A 27,293-nucleotide genomic window follows, 5' to 3' on the forward strand; every position below is an offset into this window, starting at 1 on the left:
CTGTGTGGCAATGTATAGGTTTGGAGCTGTCAATGCTAGGAAGTAGCTTCATCACCTCTGAACCAAAAGTGTTGTCCCAAGGGAATTGCACATCTCTGTATTTTCATAAAACCTGGGTGTTGTGAAATAAGTTTGGTTAAACATTTCTATGTCCCAGGAGTTTACATATTTTGAGCTTCGGTCTGCCTTTTTCTCTGGTATTTTTTTCATTGTTGCCTATTTTTGTGCTATTTATTGGCTTTTATTTGTAATTCACACTGGAGTTCCTCAGATTTGCAGTTTTTAGGGTCAGTTCAAGAGAAAGCAAAAAGGGTTTGTTAGTGAACCAGCATGCACCACTTTTGCAGACAGATAGGAACAACAGGAGCCTGCAGGGAAAGAAAACTCTTGTGTTTGCTCTTGTAGCAACTGAGCAATTTTCTCTGAGTTTGCATAGGTGTGTGGCCCAAGAGAAAATGTAAGCATCAAATATTGGGTGCAGGGTTTTTTTCCTAATGTAGCTGTAAAAAAAGTCTGGAATTCCTGCCGTTTTGTGCAAAGCTTAGAGAAATACCATGTGTCATGGGACATGCTAAGCCCCAGTGATGAACTGCAGGAAAATGTTGACATTTATTTCTTTATGTAAAGGGATTTGATGCATGGCTTTCTTCAGCTGCTTAGGAGAGCAGGCAGCTGTAAGAATAGGATCTGGTGTCTATGGCATTGGCCTTCTGTGTAACAAGGAAGAAATAATTCAGTTTTTTAATATATGTTATCATTGCTTTAATGGGAAGAACAACCCATTATCTCCTTTATTTATCCTCTCTATGTCATCATATGCTTTAATTCTCTGAAGACGAGCATATCAACATCTTCAGTTAGATTTCATTAAATTGGATGGGCTGTTGCTGCCAAATTGATAGAAGTAAATTATTCATTTCTAACTCAGCTAATTGATTTACAGAGATAGAAGCTCAGGCTACAATCTTTTGCTAGAATCTTGCTTTTATAATAAGCACCAGAAATTAAGGGAACAAGAGGAATATCTTATTTCTTTCTGTTGGAAGATAAGACAATTGGAAATTTCATATGAAGAACCCAGCAGTTGGCCACTGAACCTGACAGAGAAGGGGGAACTTCACTGAAGTATCATCCTGTGTAATTTCTCCTTATCCCTAGCATATTCCACATTGATATGCATTCCAGATCACAGAGTGGTATATAATGAAAAAAACCCAGCAACCTGCAATAGTATTTGTGTAGTGAGCTGCTCATAAAAAGGAGATAGTGCCAGCTGCCCTGTCCCAAATCCCCGTGGCATGGAAGATGAAAGGGATATCAGACAGGGAGAACAAAACAGAGCAAGAAATAGGGGAAAAACCACAGAGGGAAGAGTGAGAGTTTCCCAAATACATACATGGTGAATTTCACTGCAGAGGATTTGTGAGTTTTGTGACTCAGCTAGACAACAAAAGTATTTTAATAGAAGATACAGCCAAACAAAACTGCTTGTTTTTCCCTTCAGTGCCTTCTTCTTGAAGCCTTAAGCCTTTTGCTCCTGAGTTAGTATCCTTTTAATATGTGCTGAGAGTCATTAGCCCCATTACAAATGTAGTGGCTAGCATGCACCCTCATGCAAATGCTAAGGGGTAAATTAGCACCTGATTATTAAATCCATAAAATGGGAATTGCAAACTTTTTTCTCTTGTCAATCTGGGTTCCATCATCTATATTTGTTCCTTTTATAAGGAACATTTTTGTGCAGGAGTTGTAACAAAAATTGTCTCTTCACTATCAGATAATACTCTGGCATCAGAAGCTGCTCTTTCTTGAAAGCAGAGACTGTTTTCATGGTTTGTTCGTTTCCATGTGGCATAGATAAGACAATGGGACAAGCTAACTAAAGCCCTCCCTAGGATAGGCATCCCATGGAAAGCAGTGCCCCATGAGAAGATAAGAAATTCATGGAATCATCAAGGTTGGAGGAGACCTAAGATCATCAAGTCCAAACATTACCCTTTCACTCTGCTTTAACCCCTAAACCATATCTTCCAGCACCAGATCCAGACACCTTCCAGGGATGGTGACTCCACCTCCTCCCTGGGCAATATTCCAATGCCTGACCACCCTAACAAGAAAAAAACTTTTCCTGATATCCAATCTGAATCTCGCTGTCTCAGATCAGGAAGAGTAATAAAGATTGTGTAGAAATTAGCCTGTAACTGCTTAAATTGCTGGGTTTCCCCCTTGTTTTTGGGTGCAAACCTCACAGCAGGGAGGATGGTGGCTGTGGGGATGCTGGCTGGGGGCACACAGTATTCCCAGTTCATTGTCCCCGAGCCCCTGTGGTTGTCACAGGGGGAGGGAAGTGATGGATGGCTCCAGAGATGTGAGCAGGGAGGATGCCTCTCCCTTAGTGGAGCTGCATCAAGAGCATTCACTGGGAATTTGTCCAGGTGTGGAGGCAGCTCCTTCACAGCAAGAGTAATACTCCCTGCTGCTGCCCAGACCAGGGATATGGGAGATGCTCTGTCCTGGGGGTGTGCACTGAATTTGGGTCAGCAGGGAGCAGCAAGAGCAGTGCCAGCCCCGTGTCCAACCTGGAGCAGGCATACACAGCAATGAGCATTCTGGTTTCCATGGGAGCTGAGCACAGTGCTCTGATGCTGATTTGGGGACTAGGGACAGGACTGGGACCATCTCAGCCTCTTTGTGGGCTGGTGTAGAGACAAAGCTTGATCCCATGTCGCTGCACCCAAAGGCTGTGAGTGCTGTGATGCAGCAGCTCAGGACTCAGTGTCCCTGTCCCCTCCTCACAGGGTGCAGCACCCACCCCAAGGCTGTGGTGGAGGACTGCTGGTGGCACAAGGTGGCACATCACACCTCAGCACGTGTGCCTCACAGGGGATGGAAATACGGGGAGGGGGGGAAAAAACAACTAAAGGAATTCTTTCAGATGCCTGTGACCCAGGCAGTGGGACATTGTCAGGCAAGGACATTCTGCCCTCTATGACCCATAGCCAAAGCACTTGCAGCTGTCTTCCTCCTCCAGGAACACTTTGCTGATGTAGCAGGTGTAGACAAAGCCGAAGAGCTGGGAAAAGAGTGGGTAGGGAGAAGCTGGTTATCAGGGTGATGGACAACGACTGGCACAATGCTGGTGCAGGGACACTGCTGAGTGCTGCCAGCTGGATACCTTGGAGCATACTGGGGGAACCAAGAACATCCTAGGCCAGAGCCCATCTCCAGTGGGTTGGAGTGCTGGTTAGGGATGCAGCAAGGCTGGATGGTTTCACTGCATGGGAGGGACAAAGGTGGTGACCTTAAGGGGTAGGCTGGCACCCAGCTAGGATGATGCTGAGCCCCTGAGTTCCCTTTTAAGCTTTATTTCCTTGCAGCCTCCCAAGGCTCCCCACGAGCTTTGCATCGCATTCCCACCTCTCTGTGGGATGTGACAGCCACTGGGAAGGGGGAACCCAGTGTGTTACACTGAGAGCTCCCCAATTCCTGCAGTATCCAGCCCACAGCTTGCCAGGTTTTGGGACGGGCACAGCATGTGGGGTGCTGAGATGGGCTCTGCCTGTTCCTCTCTTCCCACCCCTGAGCCAACACAGCCCCTGGTGATCTAAATGGCCACTGATGCATGATGGCATAGTGGGGCATCTACAGCTGGACCACAGTGGCTCAGTCCACCCCAGTCCCATCATCCCCCTCCTCTCATTCACAATGTGGGATTAAGGATGAGGAAAAGATGCCCTTATCGCCAGGAGTGTCTGTGTGTCACTGCTCACCACATCCATGTACTGGTAGTCCAAGCAGCCACTGACCATGATGCCATGATGGTCCCTGGACTCCAGGTTGGAGTTCTTCACCAGTGTCACCAGGCAGCCTGGCTCATTCTCCATCCACCACACACGATGCACTGAGGTATTGAAGGCCATGATGAAGTCTCTGTCCTGGGAATTGTTGAAGCCAACATGGTGACCATAGCTGGAAAAGCCACTTACATTTAAAACCATACTCAAAAACACTGTTCATGATCAAACCACAAGGACTCTTGCTGTAGTGTACTTCTTGGGAACTTCTTTTATTCCTCTTCTCTTCTTCATCTCTTTTTCTCTTCTTCTTGAGGGGGGCTGGCTTGCCTAACACTGTGGGGTTGGAAGGTACTGGAGTAACATCACACAAATAGCCAGGTACAGCCTTTTTCTCTGCTTTCTCACTTGCAGATGAAGTCAGGGGAGATGGCTGCCAACATTGCCCGGGAGCTTGCGGAGCACACAAAAAACCACTTGTACGCTGGTGACATCGCATACTCTGTGTCTGCCATGGTCCAACTGGTGAATTTGCTTGACGTGCAGCTCCGAAACCTGACTCCAGGAGGGAAGGACAGTGCTGCACGCAGCTTAAATAAGGTAATAACAAAGGGGCTCGTGAAGGGACAGGAGGCTGATGTGAAGGTCAAATAAACACTTGTATGCATGAATATAAACAGAGGCACGCCGAAACATTCATTTGCACTGAAGATATGTTTATCAAAGACACATAAGAGGCCATCGTAGTTAGACTTAAGGTTTCAAGATGCGTTAGTATTAGAGGGCCTTTTTAGTGATAACGCATTACTTAGCCCAGAATCAGTGGGTGCCCCCTGTTTAAGAAGAATTGTTGCTCCTTTTGTCATTTCCAGAAGTGGCATTGCTGCATAGCACTAAAGGTGCTAGGGGTTGCCCGCTGTGGGAGGAAATACGAGCTGTGGAGTCTATAAGAATATATTTAAAGCGGAGGATTTCCTTAGTCAAAGGCCCTCTTCATCACTGAATCTCATGTAAACACATGGGATAGGACTTACATAGGATTCTAATGGTGAATTTTGCGGACCTGGTTGTCAAAACAAAGAGCAGCTGTGCCCTGTAACTATGAGCATATGGTTATATTGGTCACCCAGTTAAAATAAGACACAGAATTTTGTTCCCAGCTGCGGATCAGGCTCTGACAGTCCTGGAATTCATGTAAGCATTAACAGAACTTTGTCCCAAGGTTATATGGGGAATAAATGATCCCAACTAAACCTGAAATGTCTTCTGTGTCTTATGGAGATAAATGCTTTTCAGAGAAGTAACATTCATTGTCTTTTTTCTTGCAAGATATTGTTGTAGGCTGATGCTATTTTAAATGCAAAGGGCTTCGGGATTGTTTAAGATTTCAGCCGCATGGGAACTGAAGTCCTGCATCTCGTGTGTTTTGCATGTGCTGTGAATTGGGTTATCCTGATGCTTTTAATTAGTGCTGCTTCCAGCTATTTTGTAACAATGTAGATAATAATTATATTAACTGTTACATCAGCATAACATTATTTGTTATAATCATACCATGGTTCTTTGTCAAAATGATGGTGATGTCTGACAATATCAGGTAAAACCAGCAATTAATGTCACCTACTAATAAGTTTCATGGTTGTAGTCTGCTTGCTTTTCTAAATGTGCCCCAGCCACACCCAGCATTTTGTCACTTCATCTTTGCAAGCACAGATTTTTCATCCTTTTATATCCTACCTTACAATATTTATTTCAATTGCATGAAATGGAGTTGTATCACAGGGGCAGATAGGAGTTTCTGAGGGGAAGGGAAGACTGGACAAGGCAGAGCTCCTCAGCTCAGCTGCTACTTCTGGGGTCCCCATTGCAGGTTTCTTCCCCCTGCCATCAGCTTTGCACAAGCAACTCATAAAAATCAATTGCACTCTTCATTAAAATTCAGGACCACGTGGAGTCCTGCAAAACAGTGATGCGAGTCAGTGATCCAAATGACAGGCTCGGTAATTTACTTGCTGTCATTCCCCACTTAATTCTTTAGAAGAGCAACTGCTCGGTGTTCATTTAAGAATGCATGAATTCAACTTGAAAGCAGTATTGGGCAAACAAAAGGCAGCAGAGTTACTGCTCCATTTTCCCCTTCACTGATCAAGAGTATTAAAAAAAAAAAAAAAGGGAAAAAAGTAATTTGAAAAGAGTTTTGTTTAGTGCTGTTTAGTCAGAAAGAAGAAATACAGTAAGCACTAGCCATTAAATATTCTTTTAATCATTAAAGGAAATGTGCTGGGAATCCAAAAGTAATCACCTGTGCTGTTTTGTACTGGTAGGGTTTTTTTACAGGCTGATGTACAGTGAATTGAAATAAACTGGCATAATCAGAATTTTTAAAAGCCGTCATCTTTCAGGAACCACTTTCCTGTCACTGAAAGCTTTATGCTTTCCACTGGATCAGGCTTAATTAAGGTAATAATTGTTCCATTGCAGGCTGGGAAGACCCCCAATTGCATACCTCTGTAATTTTGAGCAAGGCTTTTTTTGATCTCCATTTTTTTCTGTAAAGTCTTTGTACTGGACAAATTTACCCAGAGGAAGATTTCTACTGTTACAAATTGATGAATTAGAAATTGAAATTAGGCATTGCATGATACCTGGGCGTATTTTGTTTATTTCAGAGCCTCAAAACTCTTGGGAACAAATTTGGCTTTCAGCTGTACTAATGGGATTGCACTGCTGTTGCCTTGAATCTCTGTTGATGTGCAATTTCCAACCAGACACATCAGCAAAAACAAACCCAGCCAAAGCCAGTGGCTCTGAATAGCCTGAATTTGGGAAGTTTCTTTGCAGTGATGCAGAGCTCACCAATTCTAGCTCACTGCTGTAGACTACCTGCAAAGTCCTGTGGAGGTAAAGAAATGCCTGTTTGAATTTCATGACAAAAAAAGTGCAGTTATCAGACAAGAGGCATGAAAGTGCATCTAGAAGTACAGTCCTACACGTGGCTCCTATGGAAAAGGTGGGATTCTTTGTGGAAAAGCTATTCAGCATATAAAGGATTTAGGCCCAGGAGTTAGGAAAAACAGCACAACTTGGCATGAAAAGAATGGGAAATACATTCCTGGAGAAGTAGCTTAATCCAAAGGGGACAGAATTGCCTCAAATGAAAATATTACTTTGAATTCCCATTATACAAGCTCACAGCAATGAAGCTGAAGCATCATAGGTTTTGTCTTGAGTGAGAGGCCTGAGCAAGCCTGTCAGGATACGTATATGCAGGTCCATCCTGTATCAGGGTGAAGTCCTGCACACATCTTGCTCCCTGGAATTGGTCCTGATCATCTGAAGCCTGGTTATATTTCACTGTGCCATCAGCACTGTCTGACTGCAGAGCCCACACTCCTCTTATGCAAATAACAATCAGCCTCACCCTTTTCAGCCTTGTTTGACGTGGAAATGTCATGCTCAATCTCCAAGCTGTAAGGAAAACATCATCTCTTGAGTATCTCTACTAGACTTCAGTGTCTCCTACCATCTAACAGATGCTCTTGCGAAGTTACCAGTCTGTGCTTTACTTCACCGAAAAAGGACTAACCCATATTTTTGGAGCCTGTCCTTCCGGTCTTCTACTGCTGTCTAACTCACACTCACTCCTTTGGTTTGGTTGTTTTTCAGCAGCTGTTTAAGAGAGAAATTAGGGGTTTTTCATAGGCGTTTTCTTCAATTTTTTCCCTTGTTCTGTCACTAACTTGTTTTTTCTATTCCACCTTTAATCTGCTATCTTTATGGACTCAGCTTCAGAAAAGGGAGCGCTCTTGCAGGGCCTATGTCCAGGTATTTCTTGTGTTTTTAATACACATGTCCAGTTGTTTGACTGAATGACTGTGAAATGAGTCTTGTCTCTGTGAATAATCTGATTATTACCACCTTTGTGGCAGCAAGTTCTAAGGTTAAGGTTACAGGATAATAATGTCATTTTTCATCTTACCCACCTGTCCCATTGCTCTTAGACTTGACAAAAATTTGGGACAAAATCGCTGACCCAGAAAGTTGGAAAAAACACAGGAGAGATCTGACAAGACTCATCCAGCCATCAGAATATAGATGTGTGCAAGTAAAAAATGCAAAACTGCTGCTCACGGAGATGTCTCCAGACCAGCTGGATTTTGCTCACAGCATGTCACTCATGTAACTACCACCTGCATTTCCTTAGTTTTCTTTCTTCCCCTCTTACTCTTTAAAATTTAGGAACAATTCAAAATGGCAATGCTCGGCATGAGGGAAGAGGTAGGACCATAATGAAATGCAGAGTGTCTCACAGAGGGATGCAGGAAGGAGACAGTGCTGGAAAATAAGTATAGGATTATGAACATAACGTCCCATGAAGTTCACCCAGGTCTGGCCTGACTTTTGTAGGCTTACACTGTGTTTTATGTGAACAAAGTCAAGCCCCAGCATTCTGGAAAGACCTGCTTGTAGGCTTTTTCATAGTGGGACCTCACGTTATCTTATTACTCCTGTCACCTTGCCTTATAGCATTTGCTCCATTTTATATAAACCTGTTTGTATACTATGGGTTAGTTAATTCTGCTTAAAGAAATGTGAATGTTGTACGTTCTAATTTCTGTCTTGTGCTTGTAAATGTTGATATTGTACTGGTGGGTGTTGATCATTATTTATATGTGTATGTGTAGTATGCAGAGGTGTAAAAATGAACCCTATGGTTTTGGAGGGGGCTGTCTATATCTGAACTTTTCTGCGAAATTCAACTTTCTACACTTCCTGACTTTATTCTGTGGGCACGTATGTCATTTAGTGTGGGGGATTATATGGTCTAGATTTCTAGAACGTTAGAAATAAAACAGTACCCCTCTGTGCTGGCAGGCTGTTTGTATTCCCTTTGGAAAATGTCATGAGATAAAGTCACCTTTTCCCTTCCATGTACATTAATGGATAAAGATCAGTTATGGACACCCTTGTCTGGAGTCACTTTTCATAAGATCCCAGAGAAAGCAGCTAGCAAGCATTTGAAAGAAATTAGGAATGTTTACAGTGCAACGCTCACTCCCAAGTGAGTCCCTCACTACCTTGACTACTGGTACCAATGGAAACGTGGTGAGGTGGGTTTGACCACGGACTACACAATCCTTTTGGGGATCTTGGATTCTACCTGACCCACAGTTGTCCTTTCCACTAGCTGCACAAGCATACTCTACAGAGTTGGTGCATGCTCCTGGTCATTTTGTCTTTTTTCAAACAGTAGCGATTGGTGAGATTAATATATTCTACGGAAAGCTTGGCCTGCTGAATACTCTGCACAAACTTCAGCTTACCCTTAATTTCAAGGACTCCTTCCCTCTCACTTGGAAAGGCTGCTTGTGTGTTTAAACATTAATCATGCGCTCGCTTCTTTAGTAGACGAAAACTGATGAAAGCTCATTGCTTGAGCTGTTTAGTATAAATATGGACAAATCTGGTACCTATATTGAAGAGGACAGCAGTGTAAAAGAGGGCGTGAAGAATGAATTAGATGACCTAATTGAACCTTTCCAGCTCTGCTTTTTACTATATGGAGGTAAAGTAATGTATCTGGACATATTTTCATACAGTATGCCTCCATTTAGAAAATTGTGTAGCTAAAGTCATCAAAAAAATCTTGTGAAGGAGAGCTTGTCTGTAATAGCAATTACATGTGACTGCAGATATTCCTGTTACAGGCTACTTATCCTTTACCATGCAATGAAATGTCTGGGCCAGCTAAGGAAATTTAGCAGAGATTTTTTGCAACAAATCTTAAACGGTGAAACCCTGAACTTTATACAGCCAATGGAAGATGGGAAGTCACTGGGACATATGCCACTGATGGCAGAGGAATAGGGTGTTCAACTTTGCTGACATGATCTTCTTGTGCTGATCCCATTATTGTGAAGAGCATCCATGACTGAATTCAGCTTACAGGGCTGGAAGTGTAGCTTCAGGAAGTGTACCTAGTTCTGTGCTCCCTAGACAATGGAAAGTGTGGTACAAGGTTTACATGACAGATGTCCAGGAATTGTAAATATCTAAAGTACTATTAAGAAAAGGTGGATTTTGGGGGGTGGGGGTGACTTGAAAGGATAATAATTGCTAAAATCAATCCTACTGTTTTCGTTGGGCTGACAAATTTAGGTAGCCATGGCAGAGCCCCTGTAGCAATTGGGCTAGTGTTCTTAAACCCAAAATAAAAGACTATAAATAAATATGCAAAGTAGATTGAGAAAAATTGTGAGTTATTCAAATATGAGACCAAGAATGCATTATCAGGTAATAATCTTATTTCTTTGAGTACATTTAAAACAAATATTGATTTAACTTGTTCAGTTTCACCGTATTGGTTGAGTTAAAAGCTTGGGGATTTTATTTACTGGAGATGGAGGTTACAAATGCTGCTTCTTTAGTTTCAAGGGTTGTAAATTATCTTTTTTTTTTTTGTCTCAAAAATCTTAACAAGAACCAACCTGGCAAGAGATATGATCAATATATCTTAATATGATGACCATACAGTTGCTGAAAGATTTTTCAATCATGGTTATACTTAAGAAACTGGCACATGGGCTTTAATTTGTGATACTAATTAATGGGCAACTTAGGCTGAGCTGGCCCAGATGGATATCCAAGATACCAGAGTGGCCTTGGAAAGATGCTCCATTAGCTAAGAGTGTGGCTTTTGGAAGAGCACCTTTCCGCATTGCACTGTTTTTGCACTCTATTTTGGGAAATGGGTTGGAAAAGTCATCCTGTGGGAGAATGAGTCACAATGGGTGACACATTTGATTAGCACAGCTTAGTTTGGTGACTGGTGTATGATGTAAACTGGTATGAATTTTCTGTAATTTTTTCAGAATTTATATTTGTTCATTTTCCAAAGGTGTTTCTCCTTAAACTGAAGCACTGAAGCTGTGGAAAACATAAATTGTTTGATTTTTTCAGGTTATGAAACTGGGTTTGGTGTCACTATTTCTCAGCATCCCAACTTAAAATGTCATGGGTGCAATTCTCCTGGCCTCTAGGAATGGAGATGGGGCAGTAAACCGAAAGAAAAAAAGGCTGAGTACTCATATAATGCAATAAATGAGGCCATATTATTGTGGAAAACTTACACATAGGGCAAAAAAAAATAGAGACTTTTGCTGTAAGATTTAGTAGCTGGAAACACAGACTCAAATAAAAGCTCGTACCACACCTCTGCTTGCAGTTTTTTTATGGCTTACGTGTACCTGATTGAAAAATCTGAGCTCATGTCCTTGCTTCACTTGGATTTGTGTGCTGCAGCTCTGGGGCATCATGAGACCAGTGAATTTCCCTGTGGTACTTGCCTCCCTGCATGCTACATTTGGGATGAGGATCTTGGAAGACAAAAGCTTGACAGAGTTCCCATTCTTTTAGGTTTTTTATTTTACAAACTCAGTGGCTGCGAAGTTGGAGGCTGGTGAATACAGTAGATAGCATGAGTTGCTGCTTCGTGGAAAGGGTGGAAGGAGGCAGCAGAGAGATGCTGTTGCAGCATTTTCCTTGTCTAATGGTGTTTGCTGCTCTGGTTCCTGCCATCCTCTGGGCTGTTCTGGTTACAAATCAGCTTGCCCTGGGCTGGTCTGTATAGCAAGTGGTGAGGATTATGGAGGAGGTGTCACCTGTGCCATGATCATCATAAGAGCTTCTGATTTGCAGATGTCATCAGATCCACTCATGAAACCTGGCAAGCTCCAGGTAGCAGACAGTGGTGGGTGGCTACATCAGAGTTGTCTTTCTGGTTCTCTTGGATGTTTTATGAACACTTCATGCTTGAAACACGAGCTGTTTGAATTGCTTTACTAAGCAAAAATGAAAGGCTTTCCTCAGAGGATTCATGGCCTTAAGTTTAGAGCTGAGTAGAAGAGACTATTTCCTTTGCTAACCTAGGAGTTCTCAGCACATAAAAGGCGCACCTGGGATTTAGCCAGTACTATTTAAAGTGGATTAATTCTGTTTGTCCCATTTCTCTCTTGATTGCATGACTGGTCCCAACTTCCATGAAGACTAAATGAAAAAAAACTTGTAGCTCTGAGAGGGTGCACAAATTGAATTATGTTGTATTTGTTTGTGTTCTTGTTGTGCCTCTGACTCTAACCTCCATTTATATAAAAAGGGGCAAATTAATGAGGATTTTCAAGTTCCTTGTTTGGTCACTTAATTGGCTGTATGACAAAGAGCTCTGCAGTGTGTGTCAAACAACTTCCAGAGTCCTCTGATGATTTGTGCATTGCCTGACTCCTGATGCTATTCTGCACAGCCTGTCAGGCAAGGTATCGTTGTTAAAGTGGCTGGAATAAATTGGCTAGCAGTGTGCACACAATACTGTATGTTAAATATAGCTGCAGGGAGTACTTTTAGCATCTTTTTCAAGAGATGAGATGTTTGCCTATCAGCATCAAAGTGCCTAAAACTTTCATTTAATATAATTAAAAGGACATCTGAAAGAAGTGCGACTCGCAGCGTGGTTCTGTGGTTTGGTAGTCCTTTGTTAAAACTCTGTGAATTTAATACACTTCACAGCTTGAGAAACCTTCAATTGATTTGTGTCAGCAAGAGTGAAACTAGAAATCCTCACCCCATGTGTTTCTGCCACGGTGAGTCCATTGTTAGGGGAGAGAAGGATCAAAGCAGCAGCCTTGGGTTTGTCAGCAGACTCCAGAATTCTTCACATAAATGTTAAAAGAGAAGGTGACTGCATATTCCTCCACCTACCACTGAGCTACACCTATGGTTGTGTGCCCACATGCAACATAGCAAAACTGAGAAAAGCATCTAGTGCTTTCGATGTTGCTCTGTGCCTACTCTCTTCTATAGGCAGAGTTGGTCCTGGTATGTGGTGGCACTGGTAAAAAGTCTCAAAATAAATTGCTCTAGGGGTCAGTGGGAGATGTCCCTTTGATTTGAATTGTTGCAGGAAAGGATGAGTCTCGCGGACTTCCTAGGAGTTTCCTTGAAGGCTATGGATATTCTGTCAAGGAGGCATTTCTTGTTTGTGACCCATTTTCCTTTCTTGCTACAGCTTTGCTTACTTCCCCAGTGTAATTACTTTAGTGGTTGCATGTATAGTTTTAAGTCTCAAACAGTAGGGCAGCAAATACAGATGATTCATAAATGCAGTGCTCAGCTTATTCTGCTGGGAAGATCTCATTAGATGAAATAGATCATGTTATTTCCTTCTTCACAATCAATTCCTTTTATTTCAGTCCTACAGATGCCTTCTGACCTTAAAATATTCTTCCTTATATAGTAAGTAAAGCAAAACCATAACCTGTAATTTGTAACCTTGTTCTGTTTCTCGTATCTCCTGATTATTTTGGTGTGCTCCCATTAGGAGAGTATTGGTAGTTCAAGGCCAAGGTTGCAGACCTTGCATGCCTAGTGAAAGACCATTAATGCCATAGTTAAGCTTTCTATAGATGGCCTAATTTTAATAAAGGTCAGTGCCTTTCTCACTACAGTGGGTTCTCAGCACTGCTGAAATTCAGGCCATTTCTGTGTCAGTACAGTTCCTGTAACCACAGCATAAATATTTGCTGTATGGTTGAAGAGAAAAAGTTTCATGCTCTTTCGTAAGAGCATTTTCTCTCAGTCTGTGGATCAATATTAGAAACTCCTTTGGAAGATCACGGGAAGTTCTCTTCTTGTCCTAGCCATGGTTTTGCCTAGTAGGTTTTGTCTCAGTTCACCAAAACTGATACCATCACCACTCTGGTACTAGATGCAGGCCAGTGCTTCTGGCTTAGTTTTGAAGGCAGAAGTGGAGATTAGCAGTAGATATTCTAAAGATTTATTTATTTTTAAGCTCTCACTGCGGTTAAATTTTGGTCTACTGTGCATTTCACTGAATGCTATAACTGCTTTGTGATGATTTCATTGCTTTCTAAAAAGCTTTGACAGTGGCTGGGCTTCCCTGTAAGAAATTGTCTCCAGGGTGCTTACTTAGGCTTTGACCAGAGAAAAATTTAGATTTTTAATTGAAAGAATAAATGACAAGGCAAAAAAGCATCCAAGAGCAAAGAGCCTTGTCAGACAGATTTTTCACTGAATGCTATAACTGCTTTGTGATGATTTCATTGCTTTCTAAAAAGCTTTGACAGTGGCTGGGCTTCCCTGTAAGAAATTGTCTCCAGGGTGCTTACTTAGGCTTTGACCAGAGAAAAATTTAGATTTTTAATTGAAAGAATAAATGACAAGGCAAAAAAGCATCCAAGAGCAAAGAGCCTTGTCAGACAGATTTGAAGGCAAATCTCAGCTAAGAAGTAGGATTTGATTCCATCATTTAGTCAAAATGACATTTTCCTTGTTTAGGAAGCTGAAGAAATTGTATGTACATCTCTTTTGTCCTGAAGTCCCACGCAGCAATGACCATTTCTGTTTGATCAATGACCCCTGTGTAGTGGAACTGGGGTGCTGTTCATTTGCCACTCTAAAAAGGCACAGCATTCCCTGCGCTGTCCCTTTCAATGCAATAACTTTGCCAGAATTGGTCACTTGCATGTCTGGATCTATACTTTCTTGCTGGCCTTTTTTCTCCAAAGGGCCCGTTTTGGCTGTACCAGGTACATTCAGACTTAAGGTGAGTTTCTCTTGTACACGTGATTCTTCTGGCCAGAGGCAAGAATCGAACAACTTCCAGCAGAGATTGCCAGCAGAACTTGCCTTCAATGGCATTGATTGTGCCTTTAACTCAATTAGTTTGGAGGCTTGCAAATACTGATAACAAAAGGAAAGGGTTTGTTTTAGCACTGGGTGTTTAATATGAATACAGTGCAAACCCATCTATTTCTGAGCAAGGAGGTGGGTAAGCTCTTTCAAAAGTACCGGTGCTTTCCAGTAGGAAAAAGGGAAAAAAGGGCATAACATTGTGGTCATTGTACCATATCAACATTTCAGTGCATCTGCTCTCTGATGGGCTTTTCATTCACACTGTGCAGTGTTGACTCGAAAGGAGTTTTGTGCGTTTTTTTCTCTGCTGATTTGCCTTAAAACCTCCAACTGTTATTAAAACATGGGCTAGTAATGTTTTTGCATTCTTTAAATAAAGGCAATAATGCACTTGTTTTGGGTCACTACCTGGAGACTTCAGGCACGACCCAGAACCTCAGACCATAAGCACCACCTGAGGTTGTCCCTGTGTGATTGCACTCTAGTCTGAGCTCTGCTCTTCTCAGAAAGGGTGTACAAACCTTTGTTGATGAGTCTGTGCTGGCAAACATGTTTGGTACAGGGGTAGCTGTGTAAGCACTGCTTGCTTCATGCACCAGCCATGGTTTCAGTCTACCTATTAAAAGCCTTGCTGCTGTAGCTCCTTCTAGCTTAGTTTTTGAAAGTGCACTGCATGAGATATTCCTGTGAGATGAAAGAAGTCTTAGCAGTATGAGACAGGGGTTTCAAAGGTACAAATTGGAGATATTTTAATTTGAGATGTCATTGCAAAAGTGGTGCTTTAATGCCCTGTGCCACTGTCCCCATTCTCCCAAAGCTGTACAGGAGGTAAGATCTTGATGTTATTTTCCATGCAAAATAACATGTACAGTGTTCAGTCTCCTCTTAAGGAGGTGCTCCTTTGTAAGGAAGCATATTTGAAAACTGCATGTTTGAAAATTACTCAGCAGAAGTATTCAGTCGATATTCTCTGTATGACCTGCTGGTGTTCATTTGCCATGAAGCAGTGTTTTTGCTGGTTTTAAGTTTGTTGAGGTTTTTCTTCTTCCATGAGCTGCTCATCAAGAGACTGAAATGAACAATAAAGATTTAAAGAGGTCCTGACTCTAGGAGAGCATCTGGTTTTCTAAGGTTGGGGTTGCTGTGCTTAAGCACTGTATCACAATGCAGTCTGGTCCCAAATTTGGCAATGAGCTGAGTACATCTAACATCTCCTAGTGATTTTCAGTGTTGACTTCCAATTAAAGACAGATTTTACATTGCAGAATCTGCTTTTCTCAAAGGGCAGTGCCTTGGATGTTGGTACAGTGAGAGATAAATAAATGGATGGGGTATCACTGGATATATACTCACCTCCTAGGTTTAAACTGTGTGCCACATAGCCAGATACTCTCACCAGACATTTCTAGAGGGGAAGAAGAGAAAAACAAATGAACAAGCAACGCTGAGTTTTACAAAATGAAGCAGCTGTCACAAAGGTAATCAACAGGATATCTACCGCTGGCCTTTTAGTAATGTATAATTACTGTAAATCTCCTAATTCGTTGCCTGTTTTACAGTATGTCTTTGAATACCAATTTGTAAGTGTCTGAGATGGAAGGTTTACATTTTGTTTCTGTTTTGTAACCTCAGGACAGAATCAAGAAATCATCATCCTTATTTGGGAAAAAAACCCACCTCCCTCTGCAATTTATTAACATTTTTTTACATTGAACATACAGTCTGTGGTGCTATATAACTGTGTAGTGAAAGGCATCACTGTCACGGGATTTGTCTTTTGTGCTTGGAAGGTTCTTGCTCTTTTGTCGATGTCCAATTGTAGTCACTGCTGGAGACATGAAAGGTGCACTGTGTCTAATATTCTCTGACCCAGGATGGTTGCTCTTTACAGGCTAGTAATTAAAGGGTTTGGCTTTGCATGTATAGATAGCCTGACTTCACAGGCATCATACAGCTATGCTGCATATCTCAGGATAGAAACAATGAAAGTTTTCCTTCTTGGCTCTCTTCTGCCATGTCCTTCTTCCCTCATTTGATCTTAGCCTACAAACAAGCAAGCTGTGCCTCATGAAAGCTTTCCTGTGGTGTAATTTTAGTTAGGTTTGTCCCAGGGCATCATTGTGCTTGTGCTGTCTATTCATTAAGCCCAAGCAACCACAGCATTGGTTTGGTTCCAGCTGTGCATGATGTGGAGATATGCTTGGACTCCAAGCCCCACATTTTTATTTCGCATGAGGTTTACAGATAGGCTGCATTTGGAAGAAGGATCTGGCAGAGCAAAAGAAGAACACCATCGCAAAGAAAGTCCTTTAGGGTCTTCAGTGAGGTAGTCATGCAGCATCCTTTAATAGATGTTGGGTTCTTCACAGATAGGTATGTGACTTTGGGCATTGAAATAGGCATAAGACTTGGCATAATTTCTTCTGCTTTCAGTGGGGAGAGAAACCAGAAGGTATCTGGGCTCCCTGCTTGGCTGCATGTTAAATACTTGAAAGGAGGTGGGATGAAACTAGGTCAGAACTTTCCTATCTCTGTCTGAAAGTCCCCACCTTCATCAGTATCACCAGGGATCTCAGGTAAAATCTATCAAGCCATCAGCTCCTATGCACACATATCTCATGCCTTCTGCATTTTAAAGGTCCTCTGTCAGGGCTAACCCTCCCATGGCTGGTCACTGGGAGGCTTTCCTGGGAGTTTAGCACGTCTGTTTCTTCTGTGCTGGAGGTTCATCAGACCACAAAGTTATTGGACTAGGTGCCAAACCCACCTACACCATAATGGCTCAGCTTAAATGCAAAGACACAGGCCTGTCTTTCTCATGTGTGCCTGCCTTCCCACAGTTCCCACTCCGCTGCCCAACTTCTCCGTTGGCATCTCTGTCTCACAAGACTGTTGCTTTAACAGCTGTTTTGTTTCATTTGAACACCTACTTCAGTGCCTGTCCAAAATGCACATTTCATTAGCACCTCATCTCTTTGGATTCAGCCTGCAGCACTCGGCCATGATGAGGTGTGAGGATCACTTGATTAATGCGCTGAGACAGGTGAGGGGAGTGACACTCTGGGAAAAGCTAGGGACTAAATTAATCTCGGATGTAATGCCAGTGAAGACAGTCTACCAGTTCTGTTCAGATACATGCTAAGGACCTGACCTAAAGTCCCTGGAAATCTTTCTGGAGCTTTTGTGTTAGACCCTAAACCCAAAGTGATATGGAGTAGCTCGTTTCAGGTTAGTCATTTTGAGGGGGTGGATGCTCGCTAGCACTGTGTCCATTGGATAAGGAATGCACATTGTGCAGTAAGTGGCACATTAAGCTTAACTGATATTCTCTCTCAAACTTTGCACACGTGTACACATTAAAACAAAAAAACCCCACATTGCATAGAATAATTTTCTGGAGAAAAATCTTTGCAGCTAATATTTCACTGTAACACATATTTAAGCATCTGTTTAATTTTTGACAAATGGACTTCACCTTTCCATCCACAGCCAGAAGCTGGATCTGCTGCAAAGAAGCTTTCCACCATTCAGATATTGAGAAAAGTATCCAGGATGTTATTTTAGCATAGATTTAAAGGTACCATTAGTAGCTGAACTAAATGAAAGTAAGGCAAAGTGTAGTCTGTGTGGTAATATTGAAAGAGGAGAAAAGTCTCATTTTCTACTTTTCATACATAAAAGGTCTTTTCAAGAAAGTAGCATGTTGCATTGAACCTGCACCACAAAATAGTCAAGTTTTTAGGTCACTGGACAGGAATACTACCTTCTTTTTGCCTGTGAAGAGATAAAATGCCAAAGTATACTATAGAATTTTATTGAGAGCTACAGAGATCAGGCTTCCAGATTTTAAAACACTGAAAAAACCCCACATTTAAATGCTATGGATTTTTAGTCTTTCTTCTTGACTGTTAATGTCAACCATCTTTTTGTGTGTACATAGTAGATGTGTTCAGGTAATTTTTAGACTATTGAGGAAAATCAGTTTAGTAAGCAGTTAAAAAAAAGCTATTTATGATTATTAAGTTCCATTTAAGAGCAAATAAATAAGGGATTCCAATCCTGGATCATAAAGGCATGACAGCAAAAGGATTGTTACAACAGCACTAGAGGATGAGATTTTCAGCCATTTCAGCAGCTGAAGTACTGGTTATTCCATGTTTTGGGAAATCAATCTTTGAGGCTCAGGAGAAATGTCATCTTATTATTCAAGGGACCAGGGTAGTAGCTGCCAAGGGAAGGGAAGAGGTTTGGCATAAGAACAAATGAGTTATCATGAATAAATGTAGCTTGGAGTGTAGGAACTTTGTGCTGTCAGAGGAGTCCAATTATGGCGCAGTCTCCTGATAGGAAGCATGATGGTATGAGAAACCTTCCAGACTCAGGGAAGGTATCTTTGCTGGGATTAAAAGCATCAGAAGTGGCAGTTCTAGCTGTATTTGCTTCTCCTTGAACCTTGCTGTAATTAAAATGTTTTTTTAGGTCACCTGAATATAGCAATAAAATCAAATTCTAGTTTGATGTAATTATACTCTTCATTTTTATCTAACCATGATGAGCAAGTGAGTCAGGATGCTCTCTGTGCCACATGTTGGCATTGTGGCTTCCTGAAGGCTCTGCTGGAGAATGAGCTATGCCTTATCTTGTTTTCACTGGTAGGTTTAGAATCAGTATCAGGAGTAAATATGAAGTTTATCCATGAAAATGAGCCCATGGGGAACACTCTTGGCTTGCATAATGTGGAAGTCCCATGGGACTGTCATTGGCTTGCAGAACTGAGGTGTGAATTTGATGCCTATGTGTTCAGCATGAAGTTACTAAGAACAGCAACTTCATCTGAAAGGCAAAGATGGTTTCTGCAGTCAGCATTAGCTGGCAGTGGAGGTGTTTCTTCGTGTGACAGGCCTGCCTGGTGGCTACACACTAACCAGCTGAAGAAAGCATGATCAAAGTACCTTTTTTTTCCCTTTTACTCTGTGCAATCAGTTCTACCACCTGGTACAGCTGGTCTCATTAAAAAATGTCAGCTGGAAAGTGGTTGAGTCAGCTCTGGTTAGTAACAAAGCGGGCGTTTTAGGTTGAGAAAAAGCTTCAAGTTGGGTAGGCTCTACTGGTGTAATTTTGCAGTCATGAGGCCATTACTGTTTCATGTGATCCTGGGTGTGCATCCAGCTTAACCTGTGGGAAGTTATCCATGGGAGAGCTCTTTGTGTGTGGCAGCCCAGGGCAGAAAGTGCACCATAGGAGGGACTAAAGCTGTTATGGTGGGACTGACTTCTTCCTGAATGGAATGATTTGAAATGTAATGTCTTACCTAAATCTCTGTGGGTACCTGCTGCTTCTCTGGATGAAGTGGCATAACTCAGCAATCTCTGTGTCTTTGTGACTGCCTACCAGAGGTTGTATGGTGGGAAACATTCTAAAGAGCTTAGCCCTTGCAGATGCTAAATACCTTCCTTGAGTGCCCCTGCCCTATTTGTGAATTCTGGTGCTGCAGTTAGTAAGCAACCTGCTGCTGGATTTTGAAATCTATTTTCCTGCATGTTTCCTTAATCCTCATCTTCCCCCTGCCCCTTCCCACCCCCACCTCCTGCCCTAATTCCTTCTTTTTCCAAGCCTAGAGCTGCTGATTACAAAAGCAGAAAAGCACTGTTTCCAGCCTGCATTTAGAATAAAATCAGTATTTCCTCTCTTGCCCTTCTGATATGCCTAGCTCCACTGCAGGCTGCCCCAAGTGGGTGGGGAAATGAGATATTGTCATCACCCTATAAACTGATGTGTGTGGAGGATGGGACTAAACATATGTCTGAGGTCTGGATGGTGCTTTAGCTTTGCTAGAGCCTTTTCTCACTCCATCGCTCTCCCTTGCAGGCTATGGTGGAGACGGTGAACAATCTCCTGCAGCCACAGGCTCTGAATGCATGGAGGGACCTGAATGCCAGTGAACAGCAGCGTGCAGCCACCAAGTTACTCGACACCGTGGAGGACAGTGCCTTTGTGCTGGCTGATAACCTGCTGAAGACAGACATTGTCCGGGAAAACACTGACAACATCCGTAAGGGACAGATCCCATAAGCATCAAGAGCAGATGATGGGAGAGTAAATGCTGGGAAACCTGGCTTTGGTTTTGGTGCCTAGATTAATTGGAGAGCAGTTTATTAGATATGTCTCAGCCCTTTGTCTGAAGGACTTCAGAGTCTTTCCAGAAGAGTGTAAAGGAGTAAGGCAGCTCTCTATCCTTGAAATCCCAAGGAAAATGAGCAGGAAACCTGTCTTTATTACTCCTGGCTTTTAGGGTATAATTTGTACTAGAGCTATAAGAGAGCCACTTCTCAGGCAGATTGTTCACCATAATGCAATTGTGTTTCATTTCATACAAATTTGTGTCTTTATTTGGCTGATGGTTGATTTTAATTAAAAAAACAAGAGCTAGCCCTCCTACTGTGCATATGTAAAATGAGAACAACTCTTCTTTCTATTTCTATGAATACAGATCCTGAGCACTGATAACATTTACAGAAAGTACCAATCGCCAGTGGCAAAGAAGTAGTATTTTCAGATTTTTCATTTTAACCATTGTCCTTAATATCCTGAGGTTCTTGTTTACAAGAATTGGTTGTCTTTTGTGTTTCACAGAGAGTAGAATTTATTTGCTCTTTTATTTTAATTAAATTTAAAACTTCTTCAGGGCAAAGATTTAAAAAGAAATAGGAACCCAAACACACACTAGCATGAAGTATTGTAAGTTGATTCCACTGCTTTCAGATGGTCTGGAACACCATTTTGTAGCTTTGAAGTATCGTGTTGAAGATTATTTCAGTAGAGAGTTTTTCTGAGAATTGGTCTCTCTTGCAAACAGAGCTGGAAGTTGCAAGATTAAGCACAGATGGGAGTCTGGAAGATCTGAAGTTTCCCCAGAACATGGGCCATGGGAGTGCCATTCAGCTGTCAGCAAATACCTTGAAGCAAAATGGTCGAAATGGTAGGTCAAGCACCTCAGACCACACCAGCCTCATGAGTCAGTCATGCTTTAGGTGTTGTTTTGTGTTTAACTATTGTAAGTTTAGTATTGATAGTTATGTTAATATTTAAATTAATGGTAGTGTCAGTTGCTCGTGCCCTTGACTGCAAGCTTAGTTGTTTGATTGGGGACCTATTATATTGTTAAGTGATTCACAGCCTTCAAAAGTATTATGTGATGGTAAATATGCATCAGATCCTTAAATTGCATGGGTGCTGGGGCACAGTGCTGAGTCCAGAGAAGTACTTTTAACTGCCGTTGTCTGCAGTGGGATAAGAGTCTTGCTTGAGTAAACTGCTTCACAGTGGGGCACTATACAAAGATCTGCAAAAGTAGAGGGAAGAAATAATAGTAGCAAATATTACTAATGAGCCAACGTGGCAGAAAAGGTTGATTAACTGTTATGAGTCTAAATCTTTAGTGCTTTTCTCTCTAGATCTTGTGAACCTCCTGATACAGCATAAATTACAGATGATGAATGGTCTCCATCATGGCTAGCCATGTATTTCCAGATGAGGAGTTTGAGCAGACGTGTTTGTTGATCTCTACAGCCCTGCTGTAGGCGAACTTCAGACTCATAGGTCTTCTACTGATGGGCCTAACATGCTTCTATTTCTGATTGCCTTTAAAATTTAATTTGTGTGCAGGGGAGAGCACTCTAGTATGGGCTTCAGTCACTGCAGGTGTCATAGAATGGTTTGAGTCTTGAAGGGACCTTTAAGATCATCTAGTTCCATCCCCCCTGACATGGGCAGGGATGCCACCCACTAGACCAAGTTGCTCAAAGCCCCATCCAACCTGGCCTTAAACACTTCCAAGGATAATGCATCCACAACTTCTCTGGTCAGCCTGTTCCAGTGCCTTACCCCTCTCTGAGTAAAAAATAAAGAACATGGAGTGATAGGACAGTATTACAGCCAGACCAGATGTATTAAAACTTTCAAAAATTTCAGACAACTCTTGCGAGCAAAGTTTGATCTGGTAGTTCAGAAAGAAAGTTTTGCTATTGGTGTCCTTGACAGAGTTTGGTACTTTTGCATGCAGGACTTGAAGAGAAGCATTTCTATTAAATACAGTGTAAAGCTCAAGATGTGTAGCAAAGCTCCAGTGAGGCAGGAGTTTCACTCCACTATCAGAGAGATTTGAAGGGAAAGAGAAACTGTATTAGCAGCAATGAAGGGGAAGTCTGTATTTATAAGCATAATATAACTTGAATTCTGGTCAAATCAGAAGAATCCCATCAGTTTGCACTAGCTCGGCACATGCGTGAAGGTCACCAAAAAATAGTAATAAAATTATCATAGAAGGATTTAGGTTAGGAGGGACCTTTGGAGTCACGAGTGCTTCACCTTACTCAGAAGCTATGGTGATGCCTGTAGAAACAAAAGCATATCTCTCCCCAACTAATACATATAAAAGCAAACTCATCACATTCCATTCTTATTTATAGCCCATGAAATAATGTGCAGAACAGAAGGCAAACTGAATGGTTTGAGTTAAAAACAGTTGGTAACCTGGGTTTTCTGCAGGCTCCCTAATGGTGTGTATCTGATTGGCAAATTAAGAAAATAAATATCTTTTTAAATGAAATTTCTGCAGTTTTGTTTTATCCATTATGTGAGATTGAAGTGGTGTGGGAAAGTTTTTAATTCTTCCTGCAGATTTGTCCCACACTTTTCTGAGTTAGCCTTACGTTATTAACAGACCAAATCATAGTTTTATACTGCACCTGTGTGACAGGCCAGCATGAAACATGTTTCCCAAGCATAGCCTGGAGAATAAAGTGATGTCAGGTGGGAAACTGACCACCTGGCCTCTTTTTTTTTGGAGCCAGTTACACCTACTGATGCCAAAAATAAGCCCACCTTCTCTGACTGTCTTCCACCAATCTGTTTGCTTATAAAAGTTTGTTTTGGAAGAAGCAGTTCTGCCCTTCATGTCCATGGACTGCTTGTTGCATCTCTTGGTGTTCACTGGCTTTAGCAGGAGATGACTTTTCATATGCCACATCTTAGTTCTTTCACATTTTCTCAGAGAAGTTTTGACGTTGGTTCAGTGAAGATATTTGTCATCGAAAAAAACCCTCTTGAGTAAGCTGACCTGGATATCTAACCTGTTACTGCTCTTCTAGGTGAAATCAGGGTGGCTTTTGTGCTGTACAACAACCTGGGCACCTATCTCTCCACGGAGAATGCCAGCATGAAGTTGGGAACAGAAGCAATGTCAACGAATCACTCTGTCATTGTCAACTCCCCTGTCATCACAGCAGCAATAAACAAAGAGTTCAGCAATAAGGTTTACCTAGCTGATCCTGTGGTGTTTACTGTTAAGCACATCAAGGTGTGTGAGTTCAAAAAGCACTTCTTTTTTTCAGTTTCTGAAATGAAGTGATGCAAAAGTTGGCTGCCATGAGGCCCCCAGCAGTCCTTGATTAGATTTTGAATTATACTTTGGTTGCTTTGCACTTTGTGTTATTTATGGAGAATGTCTCTTTCATGTTGCACTAATAGAAGTAAAGAAAGTGTCTCCTTTGAGCTGATGCCCATTGCTCAGTTGATGACACACGTCACTCTGTAATTAAAAACGACCAATATATTAGAATAGACCATGATATTATTTTATCCTGGTGGCAGGGGATGTTAGAGGAAAGTGGAATTACAGTGAAAGAGGAGAGATAGTCCTCCTGTTAGCCAAGCACAGTCATTACAAAAGTTGATTGCTGAAAGCAATTAATTTCTCTGCTCTGCAATGCAAATGAAGCAGTCTGGTTTTGAAGAGCTGGATTTAGTCAATGTCTGAAATTAATCAAGAACAAAGAACTAAGTTTGCATTAGCAAAGAGAGCAGGAACAATCTAACTTTCTTTGATATTGGCAAGTAATACTTGGCGTATAAACCACTGCTGATTGTTTATCCAGAGTTAAAGGGTGAGAGTTACAAAGTGCCCCAGTGGTGCATTTAGGAATCTCTGAAAGCCTATAATTTTTATTGCATTTATTATTTTTTTTCCTGCAGCAGTCAGAAGAAAATTTCAACCCAAACTGTTCATTCTGGAGCTATACAAAGCGTACGATGACAGGGTATTGGTCCACCCAGGGCTGTCGCCTGCTGGCAACTAACAAGACCCACACCACGTGCTCCTGCAATCACCTAACCAACTTTGCAGTCCTGATGGCACATGTGGAAGTTAAGGTAGGCATTGCAGATTCACATGCTGACAATGCACTGGGCAGGAAAATTGTTCAATGTGTTTTTTTACAGCACATGGACCTGAGCAGGGAAGTTGCTGTGTGACAGTAACTCTTAACAGTAGAAACCATCTGGAGTAAATCTTCCTTCTGCTCTATGGTGAAACAGGAGATAGTCACACCAATAAAAAAACCTGTCTTGGGCTCCTGGCATGAGCAGTTCTGAGCTGAGGATGAGTGAGCAGGCTTAGCTGTTGGCATATCCTTTGTTTACTGGTGCAGAACATCTCCTGTCTGGATTCTTGCTCGTGGGATGCTCACTGTGCCACCAGGGAGTTGTGAGCACCTTGGATGATGGGACAGAAGCGTGTGGGATACAAATGTGTGTCCTACTTGATGCAGCTTCAAGCTGCAGACTGTCACACATGTTTGTGTAAAGTGCCTGTGTAGAGCCAAACGTGTTTTCCCACTTCCAGCTAGGGGAAAAAGATACATTCTCTGTGTCTCACTGTGTGACAGCAAGCTACAAAATATGAACTGTACATCCACCTAGGGCTAGTATATGATTAGCTAGTTCCCTTGCCTGCATTTAGGTCCATGGTGTAATTCTGGCTTTCTACATGACTATCCCCACAGGAGCTAAAGAAGTTAATTCTGAAAGTAGATCTTCCTCATGGTAGCAGTGGTTTGGGGAGTGAAGCACACATTTGGGATTTTATTCAAGGACAGGAGAATGGTTGAGATGGTTCTCCGTTTCCTGAGCTGTTGGCTGTCCTTGGTTGAGAGCAGTCTCAGCTGCTGTAGAAAGAAGAGAAGACCCTTATGGCCAAAAGGTTTTGGCCTAGTCATTTTCTGTGTTGCATTGTCCACGTTTCATGTGGCTGGCACTGCAGCAGAATCCACAGCTCTGAACTAGCTATGAATTTTATAAGATGAGACTCGATATGGCAGTTAGTGCCATGGTCTAGTAACCACAGTAGGGTTGGATGATAATCTTGGAGGTCTTTTCCAACTGACTTGATTCTATTGATTTTATGAATCTGGCATATTCCATGCAGGCAGAACATTTCACAACCAGGACTGCACAACCACAAAAGCTATTATGGTTTTAAGAGACCTTTTCTCCAGTGTCACTGCTTTGTATATTTTTGTTTCACATAATAATCTGAAGAGGAATGTGAAAAGCTGCAATAAAATACATATTAAAGAACCATCATGCGTGACCAGAGCCCTGCAAAAAGAAAAAGAAGCCTGAGAGCACACTTGCCACAACAGCTGGATCCAGCTGGGAGGGGCAGGATAGATCTGTTGCTGCTGCAGGTTGACATATCCATTGTATTCTGCAGGAGTCAATGCCAGTCCAGGAAACATGCCATTAAATGACCATGGCATCATCCTGGGAGTTGTCTAAAGAAATATCCTATTCAGAGCGCATATTTACAAGTTAATGGCATTCTGTGGTCCAGGTCTGATTTTGCCAGTTTCCTGCAACTGCTTGAATTTTGAACAGAAATGTGTGTTTGGCTTGTTATCACCTGCCTGGAATTAGCAGATATACCTGAGTCACTGAAGTCAGAGAGTGTACCTGGGAAATGCAAATAGCTTTCCACTCTACTGGTGTGAATGAGGGTGATCCTTACTGCTTGGTGCAGATACAGGATAGTGCTGAACAAGCCTCTTCTCAAACTGTAAGTAGGTCAGCCTTGTCTGCACATGTCATCCTAACCTCATTAGACAAGTAGTGCTGGTGTTATCTCATCTTGCAGAATGAGGATGTAAGACTCTTTCTTACCCATGCTCAGTCAACAGATAGGAAAGAGCTACAGCTGGAAGCTTCCTGAGTGCCAAGCCAGTGTTTTATTAGCTGATGTCTGTTTCTGGCTGTTAACAAGTGCCCTCAAGACTTTCAGGTCATGTTTTATCATTTGGCTGCAGTCAACCTATCATTGCTGTGAGAGCCAAATTGACTCCAATTTGTTGACTGATGCAACTGGACAGCTTCCTGACATGTCCACTGTACTGATTATCCTGGCCTGAGGGCAAAGACAGGTGTGTACCCTGCTAACATTTGCAACTTGTCCCTCTAGCTGCTTGTCACCTTGGTCTTCCTGGTGGCATCATCTCCAGTCTGCTGGTAGAGCTGACCTTGTGGGTCTTGGCAAATCTGCGACGTGGCTTGTATAACATTCGTTATGCTAGTGCAACAAATTGATTTAAAAGTCTCGGCAGCAAAATACCTGCTGTTTTGGAAAAGTGGAGGTTTAAAAACAAATAGGGGTTGCTGTCATTCATTGGCTTGCACACACTGTCGAGTGAGACTTGCACTCACTGGTTGTAGGCATAGTTTTGAGCCATTTTTTTATCTCATGTCTTGTAAAAAATGGCATTCCTTGCCTCAAAGACCGGTTAGTCTTCTTGGATGTGGAATGGTCCTTGGGGAAATGTTGTTGTGTGCTTGTGCAGGACATGTTACAGCAATGTTCTGGCCAGTGACTAGGATTCCTTAAGCAGACTGTCATACACAATATTTAATATTATTCTGGGAGTTTTGCAACAGAAACTATTTTCTCCTGTAATTGAGATTTGT

At 42.0% G+C, this 27,293-nt stretch overlaps 1 protein-coding gene across 1 annotated transcript in view; it reads left to right on the forward strand.

The window, feature by feature from the left end:
• LOC103811550 (latrophilin-3-like) overlaps positions 1-24,710 on the forward strand; it is a gene marked incomplete at both ends in the record, with an annotated part of 34,290 nt that extends 9,580 nt beyond the window's left edge. Inside the window, 6 exons of the mRNA XM_009084534.1 lie at positions 4,209-4,394; positions 7,581-7,619; positions 20,370-20,553; positions 21,358-21,480; positions 23,651-23,859; positions 24,534-24,710. Of these exons, the coding sequence (XP_009082782.1) occupies positions 4,209-4,394; positions 7,581-7,619; positions 20,370-20,553; positions 21,358-21,480; positions 23,651-23,859; positions 24,534-24,710 (918 nt within the window). The remainder of the gene's footprint in view (positions 1-4,208; positions 4,395-7,580; positions 7,620-20,369; positions 20,554-21,357; positions 21,481-23,650; positions 23,860-24,533) is intronic.
• Between the last annotated feature and the right edge of the window lie 2,583 nt (positions 24,711-27,293).

The sequence above is a fragment of the Acanthisitta chloris genome, unplaced genomic scaffold, assembly GCF_000695815.1.
Source record: "Acanthisitta chloris isolate BGI_N310 unplaced genomic scaffold, ASM69581v1 scaffold27531, whole genome shotgun sequence".
In the NCBI taxonomy this organism is placed as follows: Eukaryota; Metazoa; Chordata; class Aves; order Passeriformes; family Acanthisittidae; genus Acanthisitta; species Acanthisitta chloris.